The following is a 27,493-nucleotide window of genomic DNA, read 5'->3' on the forward strand; positions in this document are numbered from 1 at the left end:
ATGAGTTATTTTGGGTAAAGAATCAAGGTATTTTATTTTGGGGTTTGAGACAGGATAAGAAAGGTATAATTTTGCCATATGTCAAAAATCTATAATTCTTGAAGAATTAAAAGAATCCTTAATTCATTTAATATTCGAAGAACTAAAGATTAAAATTTGTTTAATTGCTCCACCTTAGAAAGTGGCATAAATTCAATCGTTTAAAAGATTAAGCAAACATGAAAGATCAAAGACGTGTTCAAACAAAACAATCCTCTAAGTGCAAATGATATATGCAATGCCCCCTTCTTCGGCTGTCCATGCCCCTGAATCCATTAGGTTTTGGATCTTGCGCTTCGGTGCCTTATAGTTCTTTGAGGAGTATCTGAAGCTTCCTATATGGTAATTGCACACAGCTTCAACATCGTAGCCCTTAGGATATGGGGATTTTGTTCTCAGATCATCTTGGCAGGCTTTATCCTACAATCAGCTGATCAGGCTCCCACTGTATTGATTTCAGTTTTTTTAATTGTTAAAATCTCGCTTCTATGTGGTGTCACGTGATTAGGACCACTTCATCGAATCCTCCATGAAGAAATGTCATGTTTATGAAAATGCTTAAAAATGAAATGTAGATGCAAAAATGCATGAAATGCTCGAGGCATTGATCCAAAAACATGTATGTTATTATAAATAATCCTTATTGGGGACAAAAATGTATTATCTTTTAAGAGGCAAAAATATCCTGACAGCTTCTGACATGTTGACTAGTCTTCTGCCTTCGTCTGTCACCGGTTGAATAACCTGTCAAACTGCTCCGGCTTCTCTGGATGAACCGTGCAAATGTTGAGTTGCTTTTTGTACTAGTCCAAGAAGTCTTGAATGACTGCATCTCTGGAATTTATCTTCTGTTGAACATGTTCTCAACGAATACGTCATTGGAGCCCTCAATTGATAAGAACTATGTGAAATTCATTTGTTTATTTTTTGAATTCGTCAGCAATGGTCTCCAATTTCAGCTATCGTTTTTCCATTGTTGTATTTGAAGGGACCCCCAAGATCAGTAACCTTCATCTTGCCCCTGCAACCTCTACCAGTCAGTTCTTCCAAGATAGACTTTCATTGTGCTTGATGTTGACCCGGTTCATTATGAGTCCTTTATAATACAATAGAGTAATAAACTATTCAATTGTGGGCACCACGTCTTCTGGATTGAATGTGGCACATAGTCTCCTTGTAGACTGTCATCTGCATTTTCATCTCTTGTATTACAACCCCTTTGCCCATTAATGCAAATTATTTATGTCTAACAAACACGTTTTTGGTGGATCAACACCTCTTTTGAATGATGCAAATGATGAAAATAAAATAAAAAAGAACAAAAATGAAAAAAGTTAGTGAGACAAAAATAATTAAATCAATCATGAAAATAAAAGTCCTACCCCGCATGATATATACCCCACATGCTCATAATTTCTACCCGGACATGACCTCTATCTCGTAAGTTGATTTTGAACAAGTCCTAACCGCATAAATTTCTAGTTCACATGCTTTGAATATAAAATAAAGCATGAAATAATATCAAAGCAGTATAGGGTTTGGAAATGAGGTTTTAGGATGGGCTCTAATTCCTTGTATTCTCTTGGTTTAGGTTCTAAAAAAAAGGTACCCGAGTTCTCATTGCTGGTGCCCCCTTGGGCTTGCCAGACCCTTAGTCCTAAGCCTATTACAAGCTTGTGTGGACTAAGTTAAACTCGAGAGGACACATTCCCTTATGTCTGTGCAGTGAATAAATTCACACGAAGACATAAGGTATATGAATCCCAAAGGCTACTTGCTAGGCCTGTGCGATGAATAAATTCACACAAAGGCGTCGCTTTCACCCCTACTTAAATAGGGTTCGGAGCTCAGGTTTAGAGCCTTAAGTGAAAAACAAGTTTGGGAGGCTGAAATCATTAGAAAACGGTTAGTACAACTATTTACTCGAAAATATAATCAAAAGTAAGCAATAAGGATCGAAATGTTAACTTAAAATTTAAACTTACCCTTTTCGTTAAAAAGACAACTGGAAACTACCTTAGCCTGACTCATTTACCTGTCCCCAGCGGAGTCGCCAAGCTGTCGCAACCGTCTTTCGGTTGGGCCCGGAATTGGGCTTCGACTTGGGTTAAATGATTAGGAGTCACCACCGATCATTTATTTTAAACAAAATGGGCTGACCGGATACCTTATTTATTACTTGATCTGTATCTTACCAGTGATGTATCGGATTCGGGAGTCGGTTACAATCAAGGAAGGGTTCGCACCCTTGAACTGCCCTTTCGGTACTGTGTAATTTATAGTTGTCTTAAATTAAGAAAATTGTAATTTAAAATTAAAAAGTAAAAATATGATCACAATTACTTACCTTAGATAGTTTTAAAGATGTGACCTTAAGAAGGTCAAAAAACCATGTTAGATAAAAATGTAAGAAATAAACAAATAAAGAAAATTAAAATAAAGAAAAAACAAATTAAATAAAAGATAAGATAAAGAAAGCAAAGATAAAATAGTAAGTAAAATAAATAAAAAATAAATAAAAAAAGAAAAAAATATATAAATAAAATAATAATAAAAAGTAAAAATAATATATATATATATATATATATAATAAATAATAAATAAAAAATATTAAATATATATATAAATTAATAAAACTAATAATAAAAAAATAATATATATATATATAATCTAAAAAATAAAAATATATACTAAAGTAAAAAAGAAAATGCATAAAATGTAAAAAAAATATTACATGAAAAAAAAGAAAAAAATAACAAAACAATTAAATAAAATGAGTAACAAGGGAAATGTGTGTATAAATAAATTTAAATAAATAAAATAATAATAATTAAAACGTAAATGTAAGAGACCGAATCAAAAGTAAAAAAGATGTTACATTTTATTTCCTTTTCGAATTGTTTACAATAGTTTTGCCTTTGTATTTTCCGTGCTTTCCTCTGTATTTTGTATGTAAATCGTGTTACAAATTGGGAGGATTACATGTATTTATAGTGAAAAAAACTAACTATTTTTAGAATCCTATTAACAATAGAATCCTAATGTAACTAGACTCATTGCTCGGTTGTTGCACGTTTGTTGGTGTGGTTGTTGCTTTAAAAGATATGGTGGTGGAAGAGTCCTCCTAGGAGAGGAACTCTTGCTAGTTCTATCTTTTAAGAAAATGGGTGTCTATAATGGAGTTTTCAAGCAAAGAAGAAGCGATGATGGCTATAAAAAATTACAATATTCGTAATTCTGTTCAATCCAGAATCGACCGCTTCATGACAAAAAAATATGTATGTCACTGTGCCCGACGCGAAAACAGATGCAATTGGATGATTCGCGTATCGAAGAGGAAGAGGAAAAACAACAGATGGGAACTAACATTATACAACGGTCCTCACACATGTTATGCTAGAGGGGTCAACCAAGATCATCCCAACTTAGACTCTGAAATGATATGCCAAGTCATCATGCCCATGGTAAAAGCAAGCTCTCATATAGCTATTGATGTGTTGATTTTAGCTATACAATCGCAGTATGGGTATATTGTCTTCTACAAAAAAGCTTGGTTGGCAAAACAAAATGCTATTGTCAAACTTCATGCGAATGGGATGCATCTTACAACGAACTTCCAAGTTAGTTTAGGCTGGTGCGGGGGTTGAATCATGGGACAATTGTGGACTTCAAAACCTCCTATGCATACCATAATGATCGAGTTCTTCGCGATCGATGCCAATTCTACCGGGTTTTTTGGACTTACCCACAGTGCGTTAATGTTGTCAAATACTGCAAGCTTGTGGTCCAGATTGACGGGACTTTCTTGTATGGAAAATACAAGCAAGTTTTATTATTGGCAGTTGTCTAAGATGGCAATCGCAACATTCTTCTAATTTCTTTTGCTCTTGTCGAATGAGAAGATACAGATTCTTGGGCTTTTTTCCTCCGAAATTTGCGTGCATTATCACGAGGGAAAACATTTGTGTCATTTCATATCGCGGAGCTGGGATCAAAGCAGCAATGGAGTCTTTGGGTCCAAAGTGGCAACCACCCTTTGTCCAACATAGGTATTATCTCCGACACATTGCTGTGAACTACCATGGAAGTTATAATAAGAATGATGAGCATCAATTAATTGTGCACATGGGTAAGTGAAACTGATGTAGTTTGTTTTCTTTCGATCCTTTTAATTTTGCAAAAAAAACAAGTTAGTAAGTTATACATTTATTTATCAGGTTACGAACTACTTTCTCGAATGTTTGAATCAATGCTTTAAGATTTGCGGGCGAAGAACAAGGAAGGATACGATTACATCAACCTCATCGATAAAGAAATATAGACGAACGCATATGATGGTGGATATCGATATGAACACATGACGACCAACTTGGCAGAGGTAATAAATTTAACCTTAATGGGTGCACGTCACTTACCAGTAGCGGCTTTGGTAAAGACTACATATTTTCGTTTTGGGGCACTTTTTGCGAAGCTCGGGGGACAAGCTCAAACCTGGATGCAAGGCGGTCATGTCTATCACCCTAGATTAGTTGCAGATCTACAGAAAAAAATTTATGCATCAAATGGAATGTCTGTAACAAGCTTCTTTAGAAGGCATGAAATGTTTTGTGTCACAGAGTTGCCGCGACCTCTTCAAGGGATTGAAGTTGTGTCGTTAAGAGTAAATCTAAGTGATTGAGGATGTGGTATTTATAGGGAGGGATTGGGGTGTGAAGCATCGAGGTAAGTGGGTAATTAAACCTAAGGCGCACCACAGGGGGCGCGCCTTACTGACGCGTGGCAGATTCAAAGGTAAGGCGCGGCCCCTGCCTCGCGCTATACCCTACGTGGCCTAAGGTGCGCCCCAGGGGTCGCGCTATACACACGTGTATCCCATGTCAGCATAAGGCGCGCCTCACGGGGGCGCCTTACCCCACGTGACGCCAAATCAGCGTTAAGCGCACTGCAGGGGGCGCACCTTTTGTAAAGGGTGTTAGATCGGGAAATATAGTCTGAACGGTGTCTGATCGTGAATATTAAATGGAAAAATGATTTTTCGGGATAAACGCCCAGAACTTGTAGGTATTTTTTACTCAAAATCATCTAAATATATATTATTTATTTATCATGCACAGTTTCTACAAATATAACTGATCTAGCATCCTTTGGCAATAAAGTTTGGTCGACCAAACACACCTTACACAAGTGGATGAAAGACGCAGATCATCAAGTATATCTTCCGTCTGAGTTGATGTCACAGGGGTAAAGTATGAATCCTCATGCGCGCATTCGATGAGATTCTGACACGTGTTAGAAGGCATAATTTAACCGCCCAACCGTCCCCCTCCCTTTTAATTCCACACATCCCCCTCCACCTATAAATACTTCATCATACAACCCTCAAATCACACTAAAAATTTTCTCTTCTTTTTATCAATTATTCTAGTAAGCTTTAAGTAAGTTCTATTATCGTTTTTATAAAGTAAAATTTTATAAATATATTATAATTATTTAATTATTTTTTTTATATTTTTTTATATTTTTTTATTTTTTATAATTATAAAATAAAAAGTAAATTATTGCGTTTAGATGGAAGTATATGCAATATACATTTGATCAATCACGGAATACTGTCAAAAAGATGTTATATTAATAAAATTTAAATAAATATTATCTGACATATAAATAATATATATTTAGCTAATTTTTAAATAAAAACGCCGAATTCGTGGAATTAGAAACTTAAATGTCCTTTTGTTTGGATAATATTTTCAATCGCAGCGAGTCACGTGATTTTATGACAATTTTATTCGGCATTATGCTGCCTTTTATCTGTAAAATACTAAAATTTGATCGGGACGGTTTTGGCTTTATTATTGTCCGAATCAACACGCAACCATATCATTTTTTTATGATTATCCTCTTGCCCTTTTTTCTCTCTAGAGACTGCACCCTTTTAAGTTTAAAAAAAAAGACGGTTTTATTTTTATTTTGTTAATTGATGTCTATAAAAGTATTTTAAAAATTACTTTTCAAAATATGTATTTATTAAGGTATTTTTATTTTCAAATTCTTAAAAATGTGGGCCAAAATTGATATAATAATTTGTTCAACTTTTTTGTTGTTGAAAGATTATGTTCTACCTTAACTCTTTATGTAAAAATCACTTTTATATAATATTATTTTGCATCAAAATCGTTTATTTTTGTAATAAGTAGATTTATAGCATTGTTAAAATAAATAAATATATCGTTGTCTTTAAACTTAAATGCTATAAATTGCTTAAAAAAATTAAACACCTTAATTGATTATTTTTAAGTCATAATAATAAAGCATCATGCATCTGTCATCATGAGCTAACCATGTTTCATTGTTGTAGGTAAACATTTCAAATTGATATGGATAATTATACAATGTTACTTGATTTTTTTCACAAATTGTATAATCTTACTAGTATTTTAACAGTGAATTTATAAAGAATAAAATAAAAGAATAAAATATTAATCATTAATTTATTTTTTATATATTAATACATATAATAATATTCTTTGATAAATATGTATGTTGATTACATATAATTTTAAAAAATATTATTAGAGTTTTAACTCTAACATCTGTGGACTATAATTAAGAGTTTAAATAATCAAATTTCATTCTATTTTGAATTTAGTAATATTTTTTTTCATGCATAGTGCATATATATATATATATATAATAATCTTAAATGAGTATTTACAAAAATAACACATTTGTAGATAAACATAGATGGTCGAACATATTTTTAAAATTATGATATTGATGCATGAACTAACATACCTCAATGGTTTAAGAAATTATTATTGTTTCTAGAGGTTACGAATTTGAGAACCAACGACTGCATTAGGATGATTGAACGTTGATTGTCAAATGATTGAAATTATTTAGAACCAATAATGCATTATCAAAAGAAAATATTTTTAGTATTTGACATAAAGATATATGTTAACATAAACAATGTTAATATAATGTTTTTTTACCAACACAGGAAAAGACAAAAGTGTCTACAAGCTTAACCTATTACCAGCTTCTTCATCACAACAATCTTGGATCTCTGCTGGGACCCATTGTGAATTCGTAGACCATCGGGTAATCTCCAAGCGGTTCTCGCCAAGCCATCAGCAGCTCGGTTAACCTCCCTTAGCACGTAACATATATGAAGACACCGGCAAAACTCACGGAATTATGCATTGAAAATAAACAATTCACCATATATTGTTCTCGAAGAATTAATTGTTGAAATGAAACGATTGTTACAGATCACCATATATGCCGTGCCTTATAGGTCGCCATAGAAGTAGTGCGACCTCATCCCTGATTCTACTTCAATAATCACATGCTTAAAAAATTGGTTCCACTAATCATGACATTTTGCAGCCATTGCAATTTTATATATTAATATATTTTGTTAGTTTCATTTTTATTTTTTTAATGTAAAAGAAAGGCTAAAAACAAAGATCAGTCTTAATCCGCAAATAATATGTATATTTTCATTAAAAATATATTTTTTTCTAAAAGATTAAAAATTTAGCCAAAAAAGTATTATTAAAAATTAAATTTATCATTAAATCATTACTTTTTTAACGATTCTGATGGAGTCAACGATGAGGGTCACGAATCGACAATGGTTGATCGACTATGAAAGATGTAAAATTTGGGGGGTTTTGGTTTTTTTAAATGTATAATATTAAGTTTTTTTAAATAAAATAATTTTTGAAATTTTATATGTGTAAGAGCATACACAGGATATTATCCATGTGCTCATGCAGTCGCTGCATGTATGTATGTTGGTGTAAGAGCATACACTTATGTTGATGAATGTTTTCACCTACATAGGATATTAAATGTCTACAACTATGCGTTAAGACAGATCTCAAATGAATCATATTGGCCCAAAAAGGATCATGAAGAATGGCTGCCAAATTCAATGTTTCGTAGAAGTCCAAAGGGTCGACCTGAGTCCAGCCGTATTCATACCAGTATGGATTTCCATGCTAGAGAGAGGTCAACCAAATATATGCGGATTATGTATCAGTGAAGGTCATTCAAAAAACAAATGTCCTAATTTACCAAGATATAGGCATCCTCATTAGTAATCATATATGTATTTCTATGTTTTTTTAATAATATTTAAGTTCATTTTTAATTGAATTATTTATATTTTATTTATATTTTATATTATTATTATTTATAAATAGTCGAATTTATTAAATTTAAATTGAATTTATAAAATTTATGTATAGGTAAAATGGCCTAAATAATGCATGGGGTTATTTTTTCACCAAAATAATACAGGAGAGAATTATTATTAATAATTATTTAATAATGATTGATTGATTATTAATATTATTAATAATAATTTAATAATTATTATTAATCTAATGATTTGATATTTAATGATTTAATAATGATTATTAATAATTATTTATTATAAATATTTAATGATTTTGATTTGATACTAATGATTTAATAATGATCACTAATAATAAAATTATAAGATTTGATAATAATTTTTAATAATGATTACTATTAATTTGATAATATTTTTAATTTTTTTAAATACCAAATAAATTTGTTAATTGATTTTTATAAATTTTAAGATTATTTTCGATTCAATTTTTACTCCTTATTCAAATGAAAAAAATTTACTAAAGGTTTTGAAATTTAATCGAGTAAAAAACTCAATTTAGACTAAGTAGTATCGAAACTGATAAGACAGTACCGAAACCATAAAAACAAAACCTCAAAATGATACCGATACTACTACTGATTTATTATTAATGTTTAATAATTTGATATTTAATGATTTAGTAATGATTACTAATAATGATTTATAAATACATACCTTATGATACCCATCCTCTTCATTCATTAAGGGTATTTCAACTGGTGTTGTAAATATATTCCAACCACTATACTCTGTCATTCCACCAGTTTGCTCTTCCATCCCATTTGGAAACGATGACTGACAAATACTGGTATTTGACATCATAAATGTCATTTGGTCAAAGTCATATGTCGACTCAAACATGAGAGAGTATATGGGTGACTGAGGCTGCACAAACTCTGGTATGTATGTCGGGATAGTAGAGTCATCAAATGCGTGATACAATGATCCCGCATCTCAACAACCTGAAGCGAAAATAACACATGTGGATAATAGCGCACCACAACAGTTCGACGATGCAGGATAATAAATTTGACTATTTATAAATAATAATAATAAAATAAAATAAAAATAAAATTTAAATAATTCAATTTAAAATGAGCTTAAATATTATTAAAAAACATAGAAATACATATATGATTACTAATGAGGAGGCTTATATCTTGGTAAATTATGACATTTGTTTTTTAAATAACCTTCACCCCTACATAATCCGCTCTAGCATGAAAATCCATACTGGTATGAATACGACTGGACTCAGGTCGACCCTTTGAACTTCTACGAAGCATTGGATTTGGCATCCATTTTTCATGATCCTTTTTGGGCCAATATAATTCGTTTGGGATCTGACTGAACGCATAGCTGTAGACATTTAATATCCTATGTAGGTGAAAGCATTCATCAACATAAGTGTATGTGCTTACACCAGCATACATACATGTAGCGACTGCATGAGCACGTGGTTATTTTTATGCCTAAAAGCGACCACAATCACACGTGTCACATATATAAAATTTCAAAAATTATTTTATTTTTAAAAAATTAATATTAAACATTTTTAAAAAAATCAAAAATCCCCAAATTTTACATCTTTCATCGTCGATCAACCATTGTCGATTTGTAACCATAATCGTTGATTCCATCAGAATCGTTAAAAAAATTAATGATTTAATGATAAATTCAATTTTTAATATTACTTTTTTTGGCTAATTTTTTATTCTTTTACAAAAAAATTATTTTTAATGAAAATATACATATTATTTACGACTAATACTGATCTTTGATTTTAGCCTTTCCTACATTAAAAAAATAAAAATGAAACTAACAAAATATATTAATATATAAAATTGCAATGGCTGCAATATGTCATGATCAGTGAAACCAATTTTTTAAGCATGCGTCAATTGGAGCAGAATCAGGGACGAGGTCGCACTGCCTCCATGGCGACCAACAAGGTCGCAAGGTATATATGACGACCTACAAGGTCGTTTAGACCACCTGACGACCTATAAGATTACTGTAGCAATCGCCTCATTTCAACAATTAATTCTTCAAGAGCAATATCTAGTGAATTTTTTTTTTATTTTCAAGTTTTGCCGAAGACACCAATCACGTCTCACCATTTTCAGTACGTGCGGAACCATCGCAGCTTCGTTACCTCTTTCAATCTCACCACGGAGGATAGCGACTGCCTCCATGCTATCGGTTTCGCAATAAGCTTTCGAATATTTCGATTCCAAGCCATCTCAAGTCCTAGATAAATCCCTCATAATTCGACATCTAACACCGTACAACGGCCAATACGCTTCAAAAAACCCGTAATCCAATCATACATATGGTTCCGGATAAATCCACCACACGTTGCCCACCCGATGGATGTCTCCATCGCCCCATCAATATTAAGCTTGTACCAACCATCCGGCGGTGCAATCCATTTACCGTTCCTATCCACCTTGTGTATCTCGTTAGAACCTCGAGCTATTCTTCTAGCTACCGCTGAGGAAAACTGAAATGCGGTTTGATTAACTGAGAGTGCATGGAAATTAGTGTATACGAAACGCGCGATATAATTACCTTAGAATGGTTGTTTTGGTAAATTCAAATGGCATAGTTCGTATTAATTGATTCTATCTCTTAGGTTCTGCAGGTGATTTAACATATTAGGAGGGTATTTTGATTGTGCATGTCATTTTTTGTTGTTGTTTTGATTGTGTTGTTTCGTTATGTGACGATTGTGTTTTGTTGAATTGTTGTCACTTGTTATTCATGTGTTTGCTCCTGGTTGAAGTGATGTGTTTTGGGTTTTTTGATGCCGTATGATTTTGTCGTTTTGTTAATTTTGTTGGGATTGACTCATTTATTACCGTAGTTTATTATGCCCAATTTGATTGTTCTATTTTATTTTCAAGTATGTTTTAAAATGTGATATTGGTAGATGTTTTAATATGAAAATGTTTATGTATGTTTTCAAATACTACTAGTATGTTTTAAGATTGTATTTTGTTATTGTGAATGTTATATAAGTTTTATTAGGTGATTCTGTTTAATTTGTTTTTTTTATTTGTTTGGTAACAGTTTCAACATGTTCATAAATATGTTCGCGAACACTAGAAGAACATGTCCACAAATGTTATACGAACACTAAACAAACATGTTCACAAACGTTAAAAGAACATTAAACTAATGTTAAACGAATGTGTTCACAAACGTTTAACGAAAATGTTCGCAAACGTTAAATAAACGAACATGAACACCTTCAAAAATAAATAATCGAATTCGAACACAATATTAAAAATTTAAACGAATACAAACCAAATATAAATATCTTTAAAAAATACAAACCAAATATAATTTTATTAGTTGAAACTCAAAAGATGAAACAATAATTCATCTCCAACACTATCTCTATATTACCACTATCTCTACATTAAAACTAACTCTACTTTATTCACAGTGTTTAACTATTAATATGTTTATTTATCTAATTTTAATATATTTTTATCTATATTACAATTTAATTTACATGAATTTATTATATTAAGTAGAAATTCAAATAAAAAACATAAAAGATAAAATAAAAGAAAATAATATAATAAAAAAATAACAAAATAATAAAAATAAAAAATAACAAAAATAACAACAACAAAAATTTGTAACGCATCTATAATGTTACTCCAGATGCAGAGTATCACTGTAACTTTGTTTTACTATAACATTGAAAGTATAGATAGACTGAAATTAAAATTTATCTCAAAAGTAGAAACTCTAACGATGCGCCTGAGATTATCTTATACTGTACATCTCAGTTTCGCAAAATTCGCCTCAAACATTTTCATTTATTTCCACTCATGTCCTCTTTATTTCGCAGCTCTTCAATATTATCTTCACTACCCGACTCACTAAGTCGGGGGAAAAACGAAGCTAAGTACTAGACTTGGACCCTCACTGAAATGGTGACGGAATCGGATCTAATCTCCCTGCTCCGGGTGTTCTTGGAGGAATCGGATCTCAACACAACGACTACAGCAATTGTGCGGCGGAGATTGGAGAAGGATTTCGGCGTTGACATGTCGGAGAAAAAGAAGTTCATTAGGGAGCAAGTCGATTTATTTCTCCAAAACCAGTTCGAAAATGCCGAAGGTGAACAGCAAGAACTCGAAGAAGATGATCAATCGGAGAAAATTAAATCCGAGGAAACCGACGGCTCTGATTCGAACGAGGACGATGTGGAGAGTAAAAAAAGCCAGAAATAAAAGGGCTCCCGTAAAGAAAGGGTCAGTTATTTACAAAAATTACGTAATATTAAATAAAATGCATTCTTTTCTACAATCTGCTTATTTAGATTCCTGAGAATTTTCTACAATCTGAATTTCTTGTTTCCTTGTCAATTCATTCCTTGATGTTCTGGGAGCTGGAAAGAAGGAAATGAGTTAGTCTTAAAATGGTACAAACACCATTTTTACGTTGCAAAATAAGATAGTTAGCTTGTGTTTAAAGATTTATACCGATTTAAATGGTTTCTTATATAAAGTGCATAAGTCTTACATTTTGGGCAGACTACTTGTGGTTGCTAAAGCTTATGCAGTGCTATTTCACATTGGACAGTGAGCATATTTAAAAGTGATTATCGTGTGATGTGCTAATCTTATATCAGCAGCTTATTGTCTCCCTTGAGTCCAACTGATTTATTTAGAATCTACCTAGACTAAGAATTTCTTGTTTTCAAATTTATGGTTGTTTCATTTTGCATGCAGGTCAAAAAGAGTCGATAATGAAGTTAAGAAAAGGGGAGGTGGTTTTAACAAAGTTTGTAATTTTTCCCCACAATTTCAGGAACTTCTAGGAGTCCCTTCATTGGCGAGGACTGAGGTCCCTCCAAAGTATCCTTAAGTTTCTTTTTAGCTTATTTTTTAGTTTCGTAGTTAAGGAAGCTGCCTTGTTATAAATTTTCTGTTCTAATTTGATGCTAGGTGGTCAAGCAAGTATGGGCTTATATCAGAGAGACAATTTTGCAAGACCCAGATAACAAGAAAAATATAATTTGTGATGAATCATTGCATGCACTTTTTGGTGTTCATTACATTGATATGTTTCAAATGCACAAAGCCCTGTCAAAGCATGTTTTACCCTCGGATTCCGATGAGGGTAATATCATAACTTTCCTTTCTACCAATCCGTTTTGCATTTTGCTAACCTTATTAAGATCTTGAGCTCTAACTTTTTTACTCGTATTAAAGTTGAGTGTAAAAATTGCCTCCTGTTGTCATCTTGGAATTTTATTGTAATTCTGAATAGCATGAATTGGCCGTTGTTGTCACCTTGGAATTTTATTATAATTCTGAAAAGCATTTTCTTAGTTTTATCCCACACACTCTGCTCCTATGGCATTGTTCACATAGTTTTTGACAATCAAGGAATGATATTATTTTTGTCTCTTGGTCAATATGATGCAAATACATGTATATTAACTTAAAGCACTCCACTGTTCTTATAAAGTGCTAAATTTAACTATATTTTCTTTCATGCCACAGTTGTTTCAGCCAAGTTAACGGAGAAAGAAAAGCCAGACAAGCATCAGAGAGAAGGTATGAATATGCTAAATGATTCTATTCAGGTCTTCTACGTAGAACTCGTTTTGCATTGATACCAGTGTAGATTATACTAACAACCTGTATACCATTACTAGCATTAGCAACTTGCAGCTCGGTTTTTGCTTCTTGCTATCATTTCAACTGCGTAAATAGGCCTTTTTGGCTGCTGTTTCTTGAAAGAACCTTGTCTTAACCTTTCCATTTTTATCTGTTTTCTTCTATGCTGTTTCAGATCCGGATGAACCACAAGGAAAGGAAAAGCGACAGAAGGGATTTCTTGCACCTCTTCAACTTTCAGATGCACTAATAAAATTTCTTGGTACCGGAGAAAAAGAGCTCAATCGGGCTGTTGTAATAAAGAGGCTGGGGGATTACATAAAAGAAAATAACCTCCAGGTATATGATTGCCCACCTTTCAGGATTGCAGTATACCATAGTAGCTGTTTATTTATTATTAGAGATGATCATAACTGCATAATTAATATTACTCCGCTGATCGTACTCAGTCTCTATTGAGGTCCCTGCTATTTTCCGACTTGGATATATGAATGTACTGTGTTTAAAATGTTTTCAAACTTCGCTGGCTGTTTGGTGAAGGATCCGTCCGGCAAAAGGAAAGTAATATGTGATGAAAAGCTGAAAGAACTCTTCCATGTGGAAACGTTCCATGGCTTCACTGTGACAAAACTCGTAGTTGCTCATTTTCTCAAGACATGATATGACAGTACGAGCCCCATGCTCCGATATTTGTTGCTGTAAATCTCAAGAGAGAAGATACTTGAAGACGAGCCACACATGATACAGAATTCTTCCAAGATTTTGATTGTGCAAGAATAATACAAGAAATCCTATTCAATGTTAAAACAAAAACCAAACAGTACCCAACACCTGCCCACCGATTATTCGACCAATCATTTTCTCTATCACGTACTGTTAGATTATACAACCCATCATTCATTACTAAAATTAATTTTTATTATACTTAAATTGGGATCAATCCAGTAGGATAAAAGATTTTTGTTCTCAAATTTTTTATTTTACAAAAGCATTCTCAGTGAAAGATAAAATAGAAAGCATTTTCTTGACAATATAGGAGGGGATGCCAGTATTATAATTAGAATTCTACTTCTTGATTTAAGATTTTGATATAAATGAATAATAAAATAACATCGTATCAAATAATCATCCAAATTCAATTAAAAAATAATAAAATTTGATATGATATTTATGTGAATACAATTTTTAAATGAAAGAGAGAGGAAGGGAATCTGAAAAGAAGAGAAGGAAAAACCAAAGGATTTGGTTGAATTAGAGGAAGAGTCGATTCTTTTGTAAGAAGAGACGAATCTTTGGCATATTAAAAAAACACGGGCAAAAGAATCCATCACCTGCCTCCCACACCCTTCTTTTGTTATCTTTAAACCAATAAAAGATAAGCTTGCACTTGTCAAACAAAAACTGCTCTATTTCTTTGCTATCTTCTTTGTTACTTTTCATGGCTCAAAAAATATTATTTGTTACGTTTCACTAAATTTATCTATTATTATTTTTTATAGAGTAAAATTTCAGAATTCATAGGAAAGTATAGAGACTTAAGACTATTGTAGTCGAGTAGTTAGCGGTCACAGTCATACGGTGTAACTTCTCTGTCCTCTTTTTAATATCTTTGTAGTAATTCTCATGACTTCTACTTTTTAAGTTTCTTTTATTGGATTTTATGAACGCTTAGAATTAAGGTAGCGAAGTGATGTTGCCTTAATTTATGTTTTAACTCATTTGACTTTATTCATTCTTGTAGTTTGCTACCGTTGACTTCTGTGTATCATTCTTTTCAGGTTTCTTCTTTTTAAATTTAGTCAGATCTTACGTTTCTGTCTATATGCAGAGATTTATTTGCAGGTATTACTCCTCGTTACAAGCGCGCATATGAAGACTGCATATGAAAAATATTCAACTATGTATTTATTTATTTATACATGCATTGTATTTTATCTTTATTTTTAATTTTTCTGATTGTCAGAGGTCTTCCACGGAAGCTACTCTCAACCTTGTGTTTAGGGTCAGCCTATTACCCTACCTTCCCTTATCCCATTATATATGGGAATATGATTTTGTTGTTGTATTTTACTTGTAAAATATCAAACACCAGTATGATTTATCAGAAGAAGAAGAAAATATCAAATCTAAATTTGATTCCGATAGAATATTTGACGGTACTATTTTTGTCTTTGTAATTTCGGGTTAAATCCGTGTTTTCATTTTGTTTGACAGCAACACTTCCGTCTGTGTTGGGTAAGAAAAATATTTTAAAATAATATTTTAAAATAATTTGAGTAAATTACACTATTCTCACCTAACTTTATTATCTCTTATATTTTATTCATTATACTTTTAATTTTTTAATTTACTGAATTTTTAAATTATTCATGTTTTGATTACTCTGAATTATTTCATTATTATTTTCGTATGATGTGGGTATTTTCTTTATTATTATTTAATATAAAAATTTTAAAATATAAAATAAAAACAAAATATGGTCAGACAATACCACCAGTCACCGCTGTAGGTGATGACCATTCAGTCCCAAATTTTATGGATCCCAAAGTCCAATGAGAAATGATATATTTGATCAAAAAAAAAAATTTATAAATTTAAACTAACGATGAAATATTAATGACACAAATGTTTCTAATCAGATTCACATCATTCATATTTATCACAAGAAAGGAACCTCCAACACAACATTTATGTGATTTAGTATCTTATCTCTCAATTTTGAATAATATATGTAAATTACAAAATATTTAATAAATTAATTGTCTTAAAGGTGGTGTTTATTCGATTTCAATTAAATTTTAAATTATTTTTTTTATATTTATATTTTACATATCCATTTTTTTACAGTTTTATATTATATTTATTAGAAGATTGTGCTCTATATAATATTGATATTAACCAAATGTTTGGTGATAAATCTTTTATCATGATAAAATAATTATTTTGTTACCTATTATTTTTATTTTATTAAAATTAAATGTAAATTATGCTTTTTTATCATTTAATTTTGATTATATTTTGATTTTGATAGTTAGATTATAAAATTTTGTAATTTGATTATTAGTTTTGAATTGCTCCGGTTTTATCACTCAGACATTAAATTAGAAGCAACATTATGACGTGGTTTGTTTTTCTGCCAACATGAATGGAAGCCATCTAATTATTTTTTCTCATTTTTTCCTATTTCATCACATTCCTAATAACTTTAAATTTCTTAAAATTTCATATTCATTTCACGCTGTCTTCGACGTCGTTGTTATTCAACCCTTTAGATACTTATAAATTTGTCTCATCGTCTTCCATCACTCTATCAATTTATATTTTTTGAATCTCTTCAAAACTCGTGAAACTTCAACCCAAAACTTGAAGGAAAATAACTCTAATCTATAATCTAAATCGTTCGATCATTGTTGAGATTTGAAAAAAGATGTACCAACAACGAAAAATTAAAAGAAACCCGAAAGATTGAGTTAAAAATATGGGAAGGAAGATTTTATGGATAGTATCACAAATTAAAAAAAAAAAAGATATTTTCATAATTTTTAAAAGATGAATGTTTTATCATAATACTATTAAGTAATTAATGATGAAGTGACAAAAAAAATGTCACAACTGAATAATAAAATTAAAAGATATAAAGTTTAACTATCAAAATAAAAATATGATCAAAATTGAGTGATAAAATTCATAATTTATCCTTAAACCTAATCCAAGAATAGTTAGGATACCGTATCTTATTATAAACATTTATTATTTAGGATGAACATTAAAAAGACTAAAATACCCAAAAAAAATCATACTGGGGAAGCATCCAAAAGACGTGGGTCAACTGTTTTAATTTTATGGTCTATTTTTAAAACTGTGGACACATCCATTCTATAGTCCACACCTAACCTTAAGAATCTTAAGACACCGCAATTTCATTTCCAGTAAAATAAATTTTAGATAAACAAAAGAGAATATTTATTGGGTAAACCACATATTTTTATCATTTATTTATTATTTAATTTTTTTAATAATTGAACTATTATTATTTAAAAAATTATAATATAATATTATATTTTAGTTTTATTTTTGTCACTCATAGTTAATCTTTTAACGATGATACTGAAGTAATATTTTTTTTATTTTTAATGCTGACGTGATATTATCTTATGACAACTCATCATTATAGCTATTAATTATTTTAATAATGAATGATCGAAATATAATTAAAATGTAATATTAGGTAAGGTTTTAAAAAAATAATAGTTAAGTGACCAAAACGAAATCATGTAATAGATAGATGACCAAATAAGATAATTTACCAATATTTCTTGAAACAATTCTCCGCGTGGCTCGTACGGAACCTAAAAAATCTCACCGAGTTTATAACACCGAGTCACCGAGTTTTAAAATACGCGAGGACCCGATTGGGGGTAATAAAAGGCAGGCGGCGAATCTTGAATCTTTCTTACATGTCTATATAAAAAAACAACTGGGCCGTTGCTTGTCATGTTTATCCTGGCAATGTTAGGAAAAGAGAGAAAAACAGGAAAATAGAAGGGAAAAATAATAATGGATTTGAGCTTGGATTTGAGTCTGGTTTATGTTCCGAAAAGTATATCTGAGTTTCTGCAGGAAGTTTCGAAGATCAAAAATGGGTTTCAGAGATTATCAAAGATCAGTGATTATATCAGAAGATTGGAAGATGAGACGAAGAAAATCGATGCCTTTAAGCGTGAACTTCCCCTTTGCATGCTCCTGCTCAAAGACGGTACCTTTTTTTTCTATTTTAATTATGTACCTTTTTTTATCATTATCTGTGGGGTTTAATTTGATTTTTTTAACGGGTTACAGTGATTGAGAGATTAATGGAGGAAGAAATACGGTGTAAGGAAATGAATGATGGATCGGTGTTGCCATTGAAGGGAAATACTGAGGAAAATGGAAAAGAAACTATGGAAAACGATGGCGGTGATATGATGAACTGGATGAGTTCCGTTCAGCTATGGAACTCTGATTCCGACAACGTTGATCCCGACAAGAAACAAAACACCGTTCCTGAACTCAAACCGGTAATTCCCAAACTAACTTTTTCTCTCCTTAATCTTATTTTATGGGGGCAAAATTTATAACATTTCTGATTTGAAATTTTGGCAGAGAAGTGGAGACCAAGGAGAAGATCTGTGTAAGAAAATCAAGGGAGGGGCTTTTGTGCCATTTAAGGAACATGTTGATAAGAAAATTCCAGGCCTTTCCCTTATGACACCAAGCACTAAACTACCTTCCTGTATCTTGAAGAACAATGGCGGTTGTGGAATTGGTTCAGGCTCTTCTTTATATGCACAACAGAATCAAATCAAGATTCAGACAAAGTCACATAACCGACACGAGGAGCAACAACATCAGCAGCAGAATTCTAGGAAACAAAGGCGATGCTGGTCGCCTGAGCTTCATAGACGATTTGTTGAGGCACTTCAACAGCTTGGAGGCTCACAAGGTTAGACCTTTTTAGAAATTGGAAATATAAATGTTTCAGATTTATGGGATTTATTTATCGTCTTTTATGAACAAGGGATTGGAATCTTTGTTTTTCAATAAATCTGATTGGTTTATTTCTCTCTTTTACAGTGGCCACTCCAAAGCAGATTAGAGAATTGATGCAAGTTGATGGTCTTACCAATGATGAAGTGAAAAGCCATTTGCAGGTTAGTCATTAGCCTTTGAAAATCTGTTCATGTTTATTATCTTTATTTTGTTTCTTTTCTGCTTACTGATTTTCTGTGTGAATTCTGGTTTTTGTGTAGAAGTTTAGACTTCATATCCGAAAAATTCCGGCTTCTCCACCCGGAAACAAGCTATGTTCAGTTCAAAACCAGTCCAATGAGCACAGTAAAGCAAGCATTTCGCGGTCTGGCTCCCCACAAGGACCCCTCCTTGCTAGTGGTTCAGCTAAGGATACGTCGAGTACCGTATGTGAAAGCATGGGCGCCGAAGATGAAAATTCCGACGGACACAGTTGGAGAAGTGGGGCTGATAAGCCCGGAGAGATCAGTGTATAGTCAGATAAGTTATTCCCCTATGAATTTTGCAGAAACATGGGGGGAAAGCATCACGACACCCAGAATAATTTAGTAAACAACTAGAGGAAATTGAAATCAATATTCGGTTTGAGGTACTTGAGGAGATTTCGAAGAGATTATGCAGGTATCATAGACCGGTTTAGGTTGTCTCATCTGTGTTCCTGCTGTGATATATACGAGTCTGTTTAATTCCCGATGATGAATTGTAGGAACCAAAATGACAAAGTTCTTTCATTTATGTTTTAGACTTGACCCTCTTTTGTTTACAACTGATTTACTTATTATATATGATATTTGAGGTTTGGTTTGCTCGGTTGCCATATTTTTGTGAGTTTTCGCCATTGGGAAGATTAGTGATGACCACTCCGCCAAACATTCTGAAACCCCTAATAATGCAATTCAATGATTCTGGTTAGATGTTTGTGTCTTGGTATTTTTTTATTTATTGTTTTGCTTACTTCCTCACCAAGAATAATCATCAACCGGGTAAGGAGAAAAGAACGGCATGCATTGCTCCCAACTTTTTTGTCAAAAAAAATAAGGCGAAATTGCGGATTCAAGCCTTTCAACATCAATAAATTTAGACCAATCAATTGGCCATCAGCTTTGCATCTGCACATGTTCTTTGCATTATCACCGTTCGTCAATAATCTTCAATAAGAACCAGCTTTTCTAGTCCATTAAAAAGAGAGAAAAACTCGATACTCACTGTCAAAATTACATTACTCGGTCGGATACGAGTATATATAAGACAAAGTAAAGTTGCTCATAGGTCTCACACATGGTTATCTAAGCTCAGCTATAAATGATAATACATGCTTACTTAGGGTCAACTATAAATAACAGTGTCAATTATACTAAAACTGGATTAAATTTGATTACAATTTTAAGCATAAACAATTTATTTTTAATATTTATATCATAATATTATATATTTAATTTTTCATATAATATATAAAGATAAAAAGAAAATGACAGTGTAAAATTAAAAAATTATAAAGACTTAAACCTTTATTTTACTGTGATTTGCATCGATGGCAACCCGTCCCAATCAGAAATTAAAAACGAATAAAATATAGCTTTTCTAAACACGTATTATTGGAACTCTTAAACTTCATAAGAAACAGAAAAGTATTGTTTTTTTAATATAGTCTATGCATAAAAACATGTGTTAAATTTAATGATCGAAATTCTAAACTCAGTTTGCCAATATTTAATACCAAATACTTGCATGTAACTTTGAAAAAGACAAACAACAAAGGAATCTGATATATGTCTATTTTAATTTATATGTAATTAAATTCCATTGATTAAAGTTGCAAACAGCTACAAAGATGATTATTTCATTATATTTTCTAAGTTTAGTATTGAATTATTAATCATAAACCCAACTTCTCCCAAAATCATTACAGATAAGTACCTCCTCTTAATTATACGTTTCAACAAAAGCTCTGCGACATCCAACACCCAAATGGCTGGGGAGCTACACCATTTCCTTGTATGAGAGCCTGCAACAGAAAAATATGAAAGAAAGATCAGATCTTTATATTCATATTCGAATATGTATCGTATTTTTTTATATCTGAAAAATATTTGTATTTAACCATCATAATCAAATATGTGTTGACATTTTCAAAGGAATATAAGATATAATTTTGTATACTTGGGCAGGCTAGGGGCGGTGAACCTATAGGTTAACTGATTAATTTACTTATATTTATTGTAGCGTGCGGTACTGAAAAGCAACCTTTTTTTTTCCTCATTTTCACTGAAAACAAGGTCCACCTAAGCAAGATTAAACTTTTAAAGTTTATAGATAAATGGCGAATCCATAATCCAACAAAGGAACGATCATGCAGAAGCTGACCGGAACTTCTCGTCTCATGCAAGATTGTCAATGCACTTCTTCCAAAACACACTACTATTGTATGATATTATATTATATTTCAAGCTACTTAATTTTTTATTTTGTCGATGAAAACTCAAAATTAGGGTGTTTTGTTGGGTTGGTGAAAGGAAACTATCTAAGAAGGGCACAGTTATCTTTCAAGGAAGGCGTGAAGCAATATCTCAGAGGAAAGGTCAAGATCATGGGATTATACTCACACCAAATTCCTACAGAAATCCAATGTAGTTAACCCCTTTTGTCTCATGAATATGCTTGCCACAGAATCTACTGCTGTGATTCATTTTCTCGGAAATTTTCATCAAGGAAATAGATTAGGTAGGTATAAAATAAGAGATTCAAGTGCCTAACATATATTGCACACACAGAACCATCAAACACCCTTAATACAAGCATGAAACAGCGAGTTAATGAACCAGGGAAAATCGAAACACTTTACCTAGAATGAAAGATTGATGTCATGAAAAAGTGGGAAGGCAGGCAGCTGACATTTAATCTGCGAAAACAAAGAGAAAAAAATGAAAAGGCTTCTTGTTTAGTCAACAAGGACCAGAACTCCAGCCCTCCTCACTTTTTGATCCTTGGAGTTGTTGATTTTGTTGTTGTGGCTCAATCAAAAGCTGTGCTGGAATAGGAGGACTTCCATGAGAGGACTGATGATGGCGATGATCTAGCTGTTGTGTCTGAATCTGATAAGGGTTATCAAAGTTGCCTAAAGCCAAAGAAGGTGACATGGTGGCTGCAGTTGGTATTTGATTAAAACCAGTTGCAGTGACTGAACCAGCACCACCTTCAAACCCACTGTTAAACCTCACAATCTCTTGCTGTTGACCCTGTTGCTGCTCCTGCTGCTGTTCATATCCTCTAAGCAAATCTTGTTGTTCCCTTGCTGCTACCACTGCAGCCAATTGTTGTTGAGCCTCAAATATCTGTTGCTGTTGTTGTGGTTCTCTTATCACTAACTGTCCACCGTGTGAAACCGAAGCCGCCGTGGGAATCCCCATCATCGGCATCACATTTTGTTGCATCATGGAATTAGGGTTGCCACCGACGTGTTGTTGTTGTTGCAAAAACACAGGCGGTTGTAGAATAGGAAGCAAAGCTTGAGGACCGATGTAAGTGGCGAGCTCTTTCTTGGCGTTGGTGAGATCGTGCTGCATTTGTTTGAGCCTGTGTTGCAAGATGGAGATGAGGCCGACGCAGCCGTATACGGGGTCTCGGAGGCGGGCCTCGGCCTCGTAGGCTAAAGAGTTGACGGCGTCTTCACGTTGAGAAGGGTTGAGCTCGTTTAACAGCTTGGCTACGTTGCTGGCACCGAACACCTTGTGGACGTTCTGGAATTTCTGCGGGTTGTCCGACGGAAAATAGGGTGCAAAGACGCATTCTTGAGTGCATTTCCGACGAAGAAACTTGCATGCCGCGCAAGGAGAGCTCGACGATGACATCTCCGATATCGAATCCCCCTCTTTTATTATTATTTTTTGTACTGTAATTAAACTGAAATAAACCAAGATCATCTATATTCGATCATATTCGTGGGTTTCCACAAAATTTTAAAAAATCGAAAAGAAAAAGAGAAAAGAAGAAAGGAGAGATCTAGGAACAGTGAGCGATATGAGATTTAATGTAGTGTTAAAAGTGCATTGAGATGGGAAATCAACGAAGAAATATTAAAAACCATACTTTCTGATTCAATTTAATTATGACCGAAGAGCAAGAAGAACATTCCATGAAAACAAAGATTTTGATCTTTGAAAAACCTTACCTTTCGCTGAAACTGCCCAGATGAAATGTTCAAAAAGAGAAACCAACAAAAGTTGGTTCATTTCTAAGGATAAACTTCATTGAAAGATCGAGTCTTTGCATCTCCCAAAACTTACAGATCAAAACTTCATGTGCAAATCTCTCTCTCTCTCTCTCTAATAAAACAAAATTTTGTTTGTACTGTTGAAAACTAAAAATATTCAATAAGAATAAATCTATTATTATCACACTGGCTGACTGAGCAATCAATTTACTGGATGTGTTACCTCTTTGTCCCTGCACTTTCTGCATCTATTACCGAAATTGCCCACTTAATTAATGATGTCAAACAATGGAGAAATTGAGGAAACTAAGAGAAAGGTATATTTTTATTTTTGGTCAAGAGGGTGAATTAATTGTCAGACGAATCAAATATTGTAGATCTTTTTTTATAAATATGCAATAAATTATGATAAGGGAAATTATTGTTATTATCAATCTTGATTGTATGATAATATTAAATTATTGCATTATAATTCAATTAATACCATAATTAGAAATGGTATAAATTAACAATCGACTCTCAATTTCAGTTTGACGCATCAGTATGTCAACTCCAAGATATTGAGATTATATGGTCATGCTGCCATTATATGTGATTTTTTTTAATTTAAATTTGGATTAATACACAACACATCTAAGGTTGTGTGTGTTAGGAGGAAAGAATATAGAAAGAAAAGTAAATACAAAAATTTAAAAATAATTTATTGATTTAGATAAATATAATAATTAAAAAAAATATATGAAAAATTTGAAGATATTGTTTTTCCAAATTCAATTAGGCGGTTTTAAAAAAAATCATTTTTTCTATTTCATATTATCCAATTACACGTAAAAATTTAAACCAAAAATATCATTTTATTTAATTTTAATATATATATATATATTATTTGTTTTATTATATTGATATATTTTAACAAATCTAATATATCCATATTGTTTTATATATATATATATATATATATACCTAAATATTTATCCAACTAAAATAACTATGAATACAAATGATGCATTTTAAAAATATTTTAAATTTATATTTCTTTAAAAAATTTAAAATCTACCACTCAAATGCATTGTATTTTTTTAATAAATAAAATAATTTATTTTTTAATTAATTTTACATGGGAAACTTAAAAATTAAAATTTGATTAAACCATTGTTCACTTTCTCATGTTTTAAACACAACACAACTAATATTCATCAAGGCGACTTTCGCTTGGCTTATAACAAGGGTGTAGGGTTGGTCTGGGTCCTTCACATAGAATTTTGGGGTGTTTGTGAAGGACTTGAACTCGCGTGGAATTGTGGAATTGAGCGAATTTTGGTGTAAACTGATAATGTCGATGTTCATGATTTACTTTCACCACCTTCGCATGACAGTCTACTTTCTTTGGTTCGCTCCATTGCTGCTTCGATCGACAAAGCTTAGTTCGTGGACTTCGTCTTAATTCTGAAGGAGGTTAATTTTGCTGCTGATTACATGACTACTCTTGCAACCTTTGGATAGTTCGCTTCATGTCTTTGATTTTCCACTAGCTAATCCCTCGCAGATTCTATTAAGGGAATCCATGGCCCTCCTTACATCGTGTAAGAACTTAATTTCTGGCTTCGACTTCATATGCATTAAAAAAATGTGTCACGCTCACAAACCCATCAAGTTAGTGAATGAGGGATTCTAGAGTTTCAATTAATGGAGTTGTTCGGAATTTGGAAGCGGAAAAGTAAACTAAAACGATATCAACATAAAATAAGATGGTTCAGTCTTACTTACCTCCACAGGGGAGATGAACAATAATCCAATATAAACTTAAAGAATATGAAGAGAACAAATACATTATATCACATGTATCCCAAAACCCGATATAGATCCAAAACATCCCTACAAAGCTATCTCTATAATATAAACCCCAAAAGTCAAAAATTACATAGATCCTAAAAATGATTACATATGTCCCAAATAATTCTCTCTTCCACCATTCTAAAGATTAAGGCATAATCTCTATTTATAGAGCTAAACACTTGGTCACCAAGAATTCTTACATGATAATTATTGCCAAAAATAAATATTTACTTAATAAATCTAATTACCAAGTAATCTTCAACCACTTGAATTATAATAAAATCCAACTTAATTATCAATTATAATTTGGTTCAAAATATAACAAATATCCCAATTGACCTAAATTTTATAAAAAATGGTTTTCAAGTATTCAACAACTTCATTTTTTACAAAAGTCACATATTTGTTGAAACACCTCTGTTAAGTCTTCAGCAACTTCAATTATTACGCAATATCCATTGAAGTATCACTAGATCAATCGAGAAATATTTTCTTGCAACTGAAAACTCATTGCAACAAATTCATCTTGCATGTTTCTAAAATCGCTAACAAAATCCGCAACAACAAATTCCTTCAAAACTCCACAGCCTGAACCATAACACTGATACCAATTTATTATAATATTAGAATGATTATCGACAAACAAATAAACACAATTGAAAAAGAAAACAAAAATAAAGAACACTAATATTTACGTGAAAAACTCAAAAGGGAAAATCCACATGCAAATGAGAAGAATTTCACTAATGTGAAGGAAGAAAATATAAGAAAATATTGGAGAAAATAACTAATATCTAACTCTTACTCTTAGTATCTATTTATAGGGATATATATTTGATTACAAAGGAAACTAAATAAAGTAAAAGCTACTTTAACAAAGTTTTCTACTTTTAATCAAAGGATAAACCATGCTAATAGTCCCATTTGTTTTCGGTTTGACCAACTTTTGTCACTAATTTAAAAATTAAGGGCAAATGGCAACGTTATCATCCACAGTTATCGGTCTGTCCAGTTTAAGTTCCTTCACCGTTAACTTTCTTTAACTCCTTGACGGATATGTGACATGGCAATTTAAAAAGAATAAACAAATCCCATAAGTCACCAGTTGTAAGTGACATGGAAATAAATTTCAATATATATTACAAAAACCAATTAAGGATTAGAAACTAAAAACCCTAACAAACTTTTTACTAAAACATAAAGAAGTAATGAGGCAGATGTAGAAAAAGAGATATAAGAAGAAGAGGTCAAAGAATAGAAGGCATCATCGTCCTATTTGTCGATTTGGACAACCAACTAAGATTGTTACTTCTTGGACAGAAGATAACTCATATAACATATTCTTTGGTTGTAAAAATTATAGGAAGGGATCAAACACCCATTGTCGATTCTTTTCTTGGTACAATGCTCCTGTGACACCTCATGTAAGAGAGGTCATTGTTGGGTTGTTAAGAAAAGTGAATAAAGTGGGAACGACAAGATGGAAAGAGAGAATGTGTTGGTTTTTTTTTTTGTTGATTTTATGTATAATGATAATGTGGGTGATAATCGAAAGTAATTAGTGAAGGAGGACAGTAATGGTTTGTGTATGGGTGATGGTGGAAAGGAATCAATGAAATGGTTTTGTGTAATCGATGAAATGGTTTTGTGTGAGAGTGACGGTGGGAAGTAATTTTTTGGTATAACCACTAGTATCCGGTCCATTGATTGACTAATCTGGATCAGGTACTACAGAGGAAAAAGTGACCCTCCCAACCTAGTTTACTCCATTCACAACTGATATTGGTGATAAGTAATGTGATTTTGTGTAATAGGTTGTATTAGCAATGTAATGAAAATTATTTATATTGGTAATGTGAAGTTTTGTTGCTGAAAACCCCCTTTTATTATACTGGTAGATTGCCTTATTCAAATTAAACCCTCACTTTTGATTCTTGAATTGAATTAAAAATTTATATTGTCGTCATTAAATTATACTTTAATCTGGAAATTCGTATTTTTGGACATAAA

General features: G+C 32.1%; 2 protein-coding genes and 1 pseudogene across 2 annotated transcripts; 2 read left to right on the forward strand and 1 right to left on the reverse strand.

The window, feature by feature from the left end:
- Positions 1–12,064: 12,064 nt before the first annotated feature.
- LOC120138165 lies at positions 12,065–14,725 on the forward strand (annotated as a pseudogene).
- A 3,552-nt stretch (positions 14,726–18,277) lies between these two features.
- On the forward strand, positions 18,278–20,264 carry LOC120138090 (transcription factor HHO5-like). The gene is made up of 5 exons (XM_039153685.1): positions 18,278–18,625; positions 18,709–18,926; positions 19,012–19,351; positions 19,483–19,559; positions 19,659–20,264. Exons 1-5 carry the CDS (start codon positions 18,427–18,429, stop codon positions 19,911–19,913), a joined length of 1,089 nt encoding a protein of 362 aa, XP_039009616.1. The 5' UTR covers positions 18,278–18,426; the 3' UTR covers positions 19,914–20,264.
- Positions 20,265–22,285: 2,021 nt separating this feature from the next.
- LOC120138091 (LOB domain-containing protein 36-like) lies at positions 22,286–23,285 on the reverse strand. The gene has a single exon (XM_039153686.1). The coding sequence runs from the start codon at positions 23,283–23,285 to the stop codon at positions 22,380–22,382; it is 906 nt and encodes a 301-aa protein (XP_039009617.1). The 3' UTR covers positions 22,286–22,379.
- Positions 23,286–27,493: the final 4,208 nt, after the last annotated feature.

The sequence above is a fragment of the Hibiscus syriacus genome, unplaced genomic scaffold (assembly GCF_006381635.1).
Source record: "Hibiscus syriacus cultivar Baekdansim isolate YM2019G1 unplaced genomic scaffold, ASM638163v2 tig00110678_pilon, whole genome shotgun sequence".
NCBI lineage: Eukaryota > Viridiplantae > Streptophyta > Magnoliopsida > Malvales > Malvaceae > Hibiscus > Hibiscus syriacus.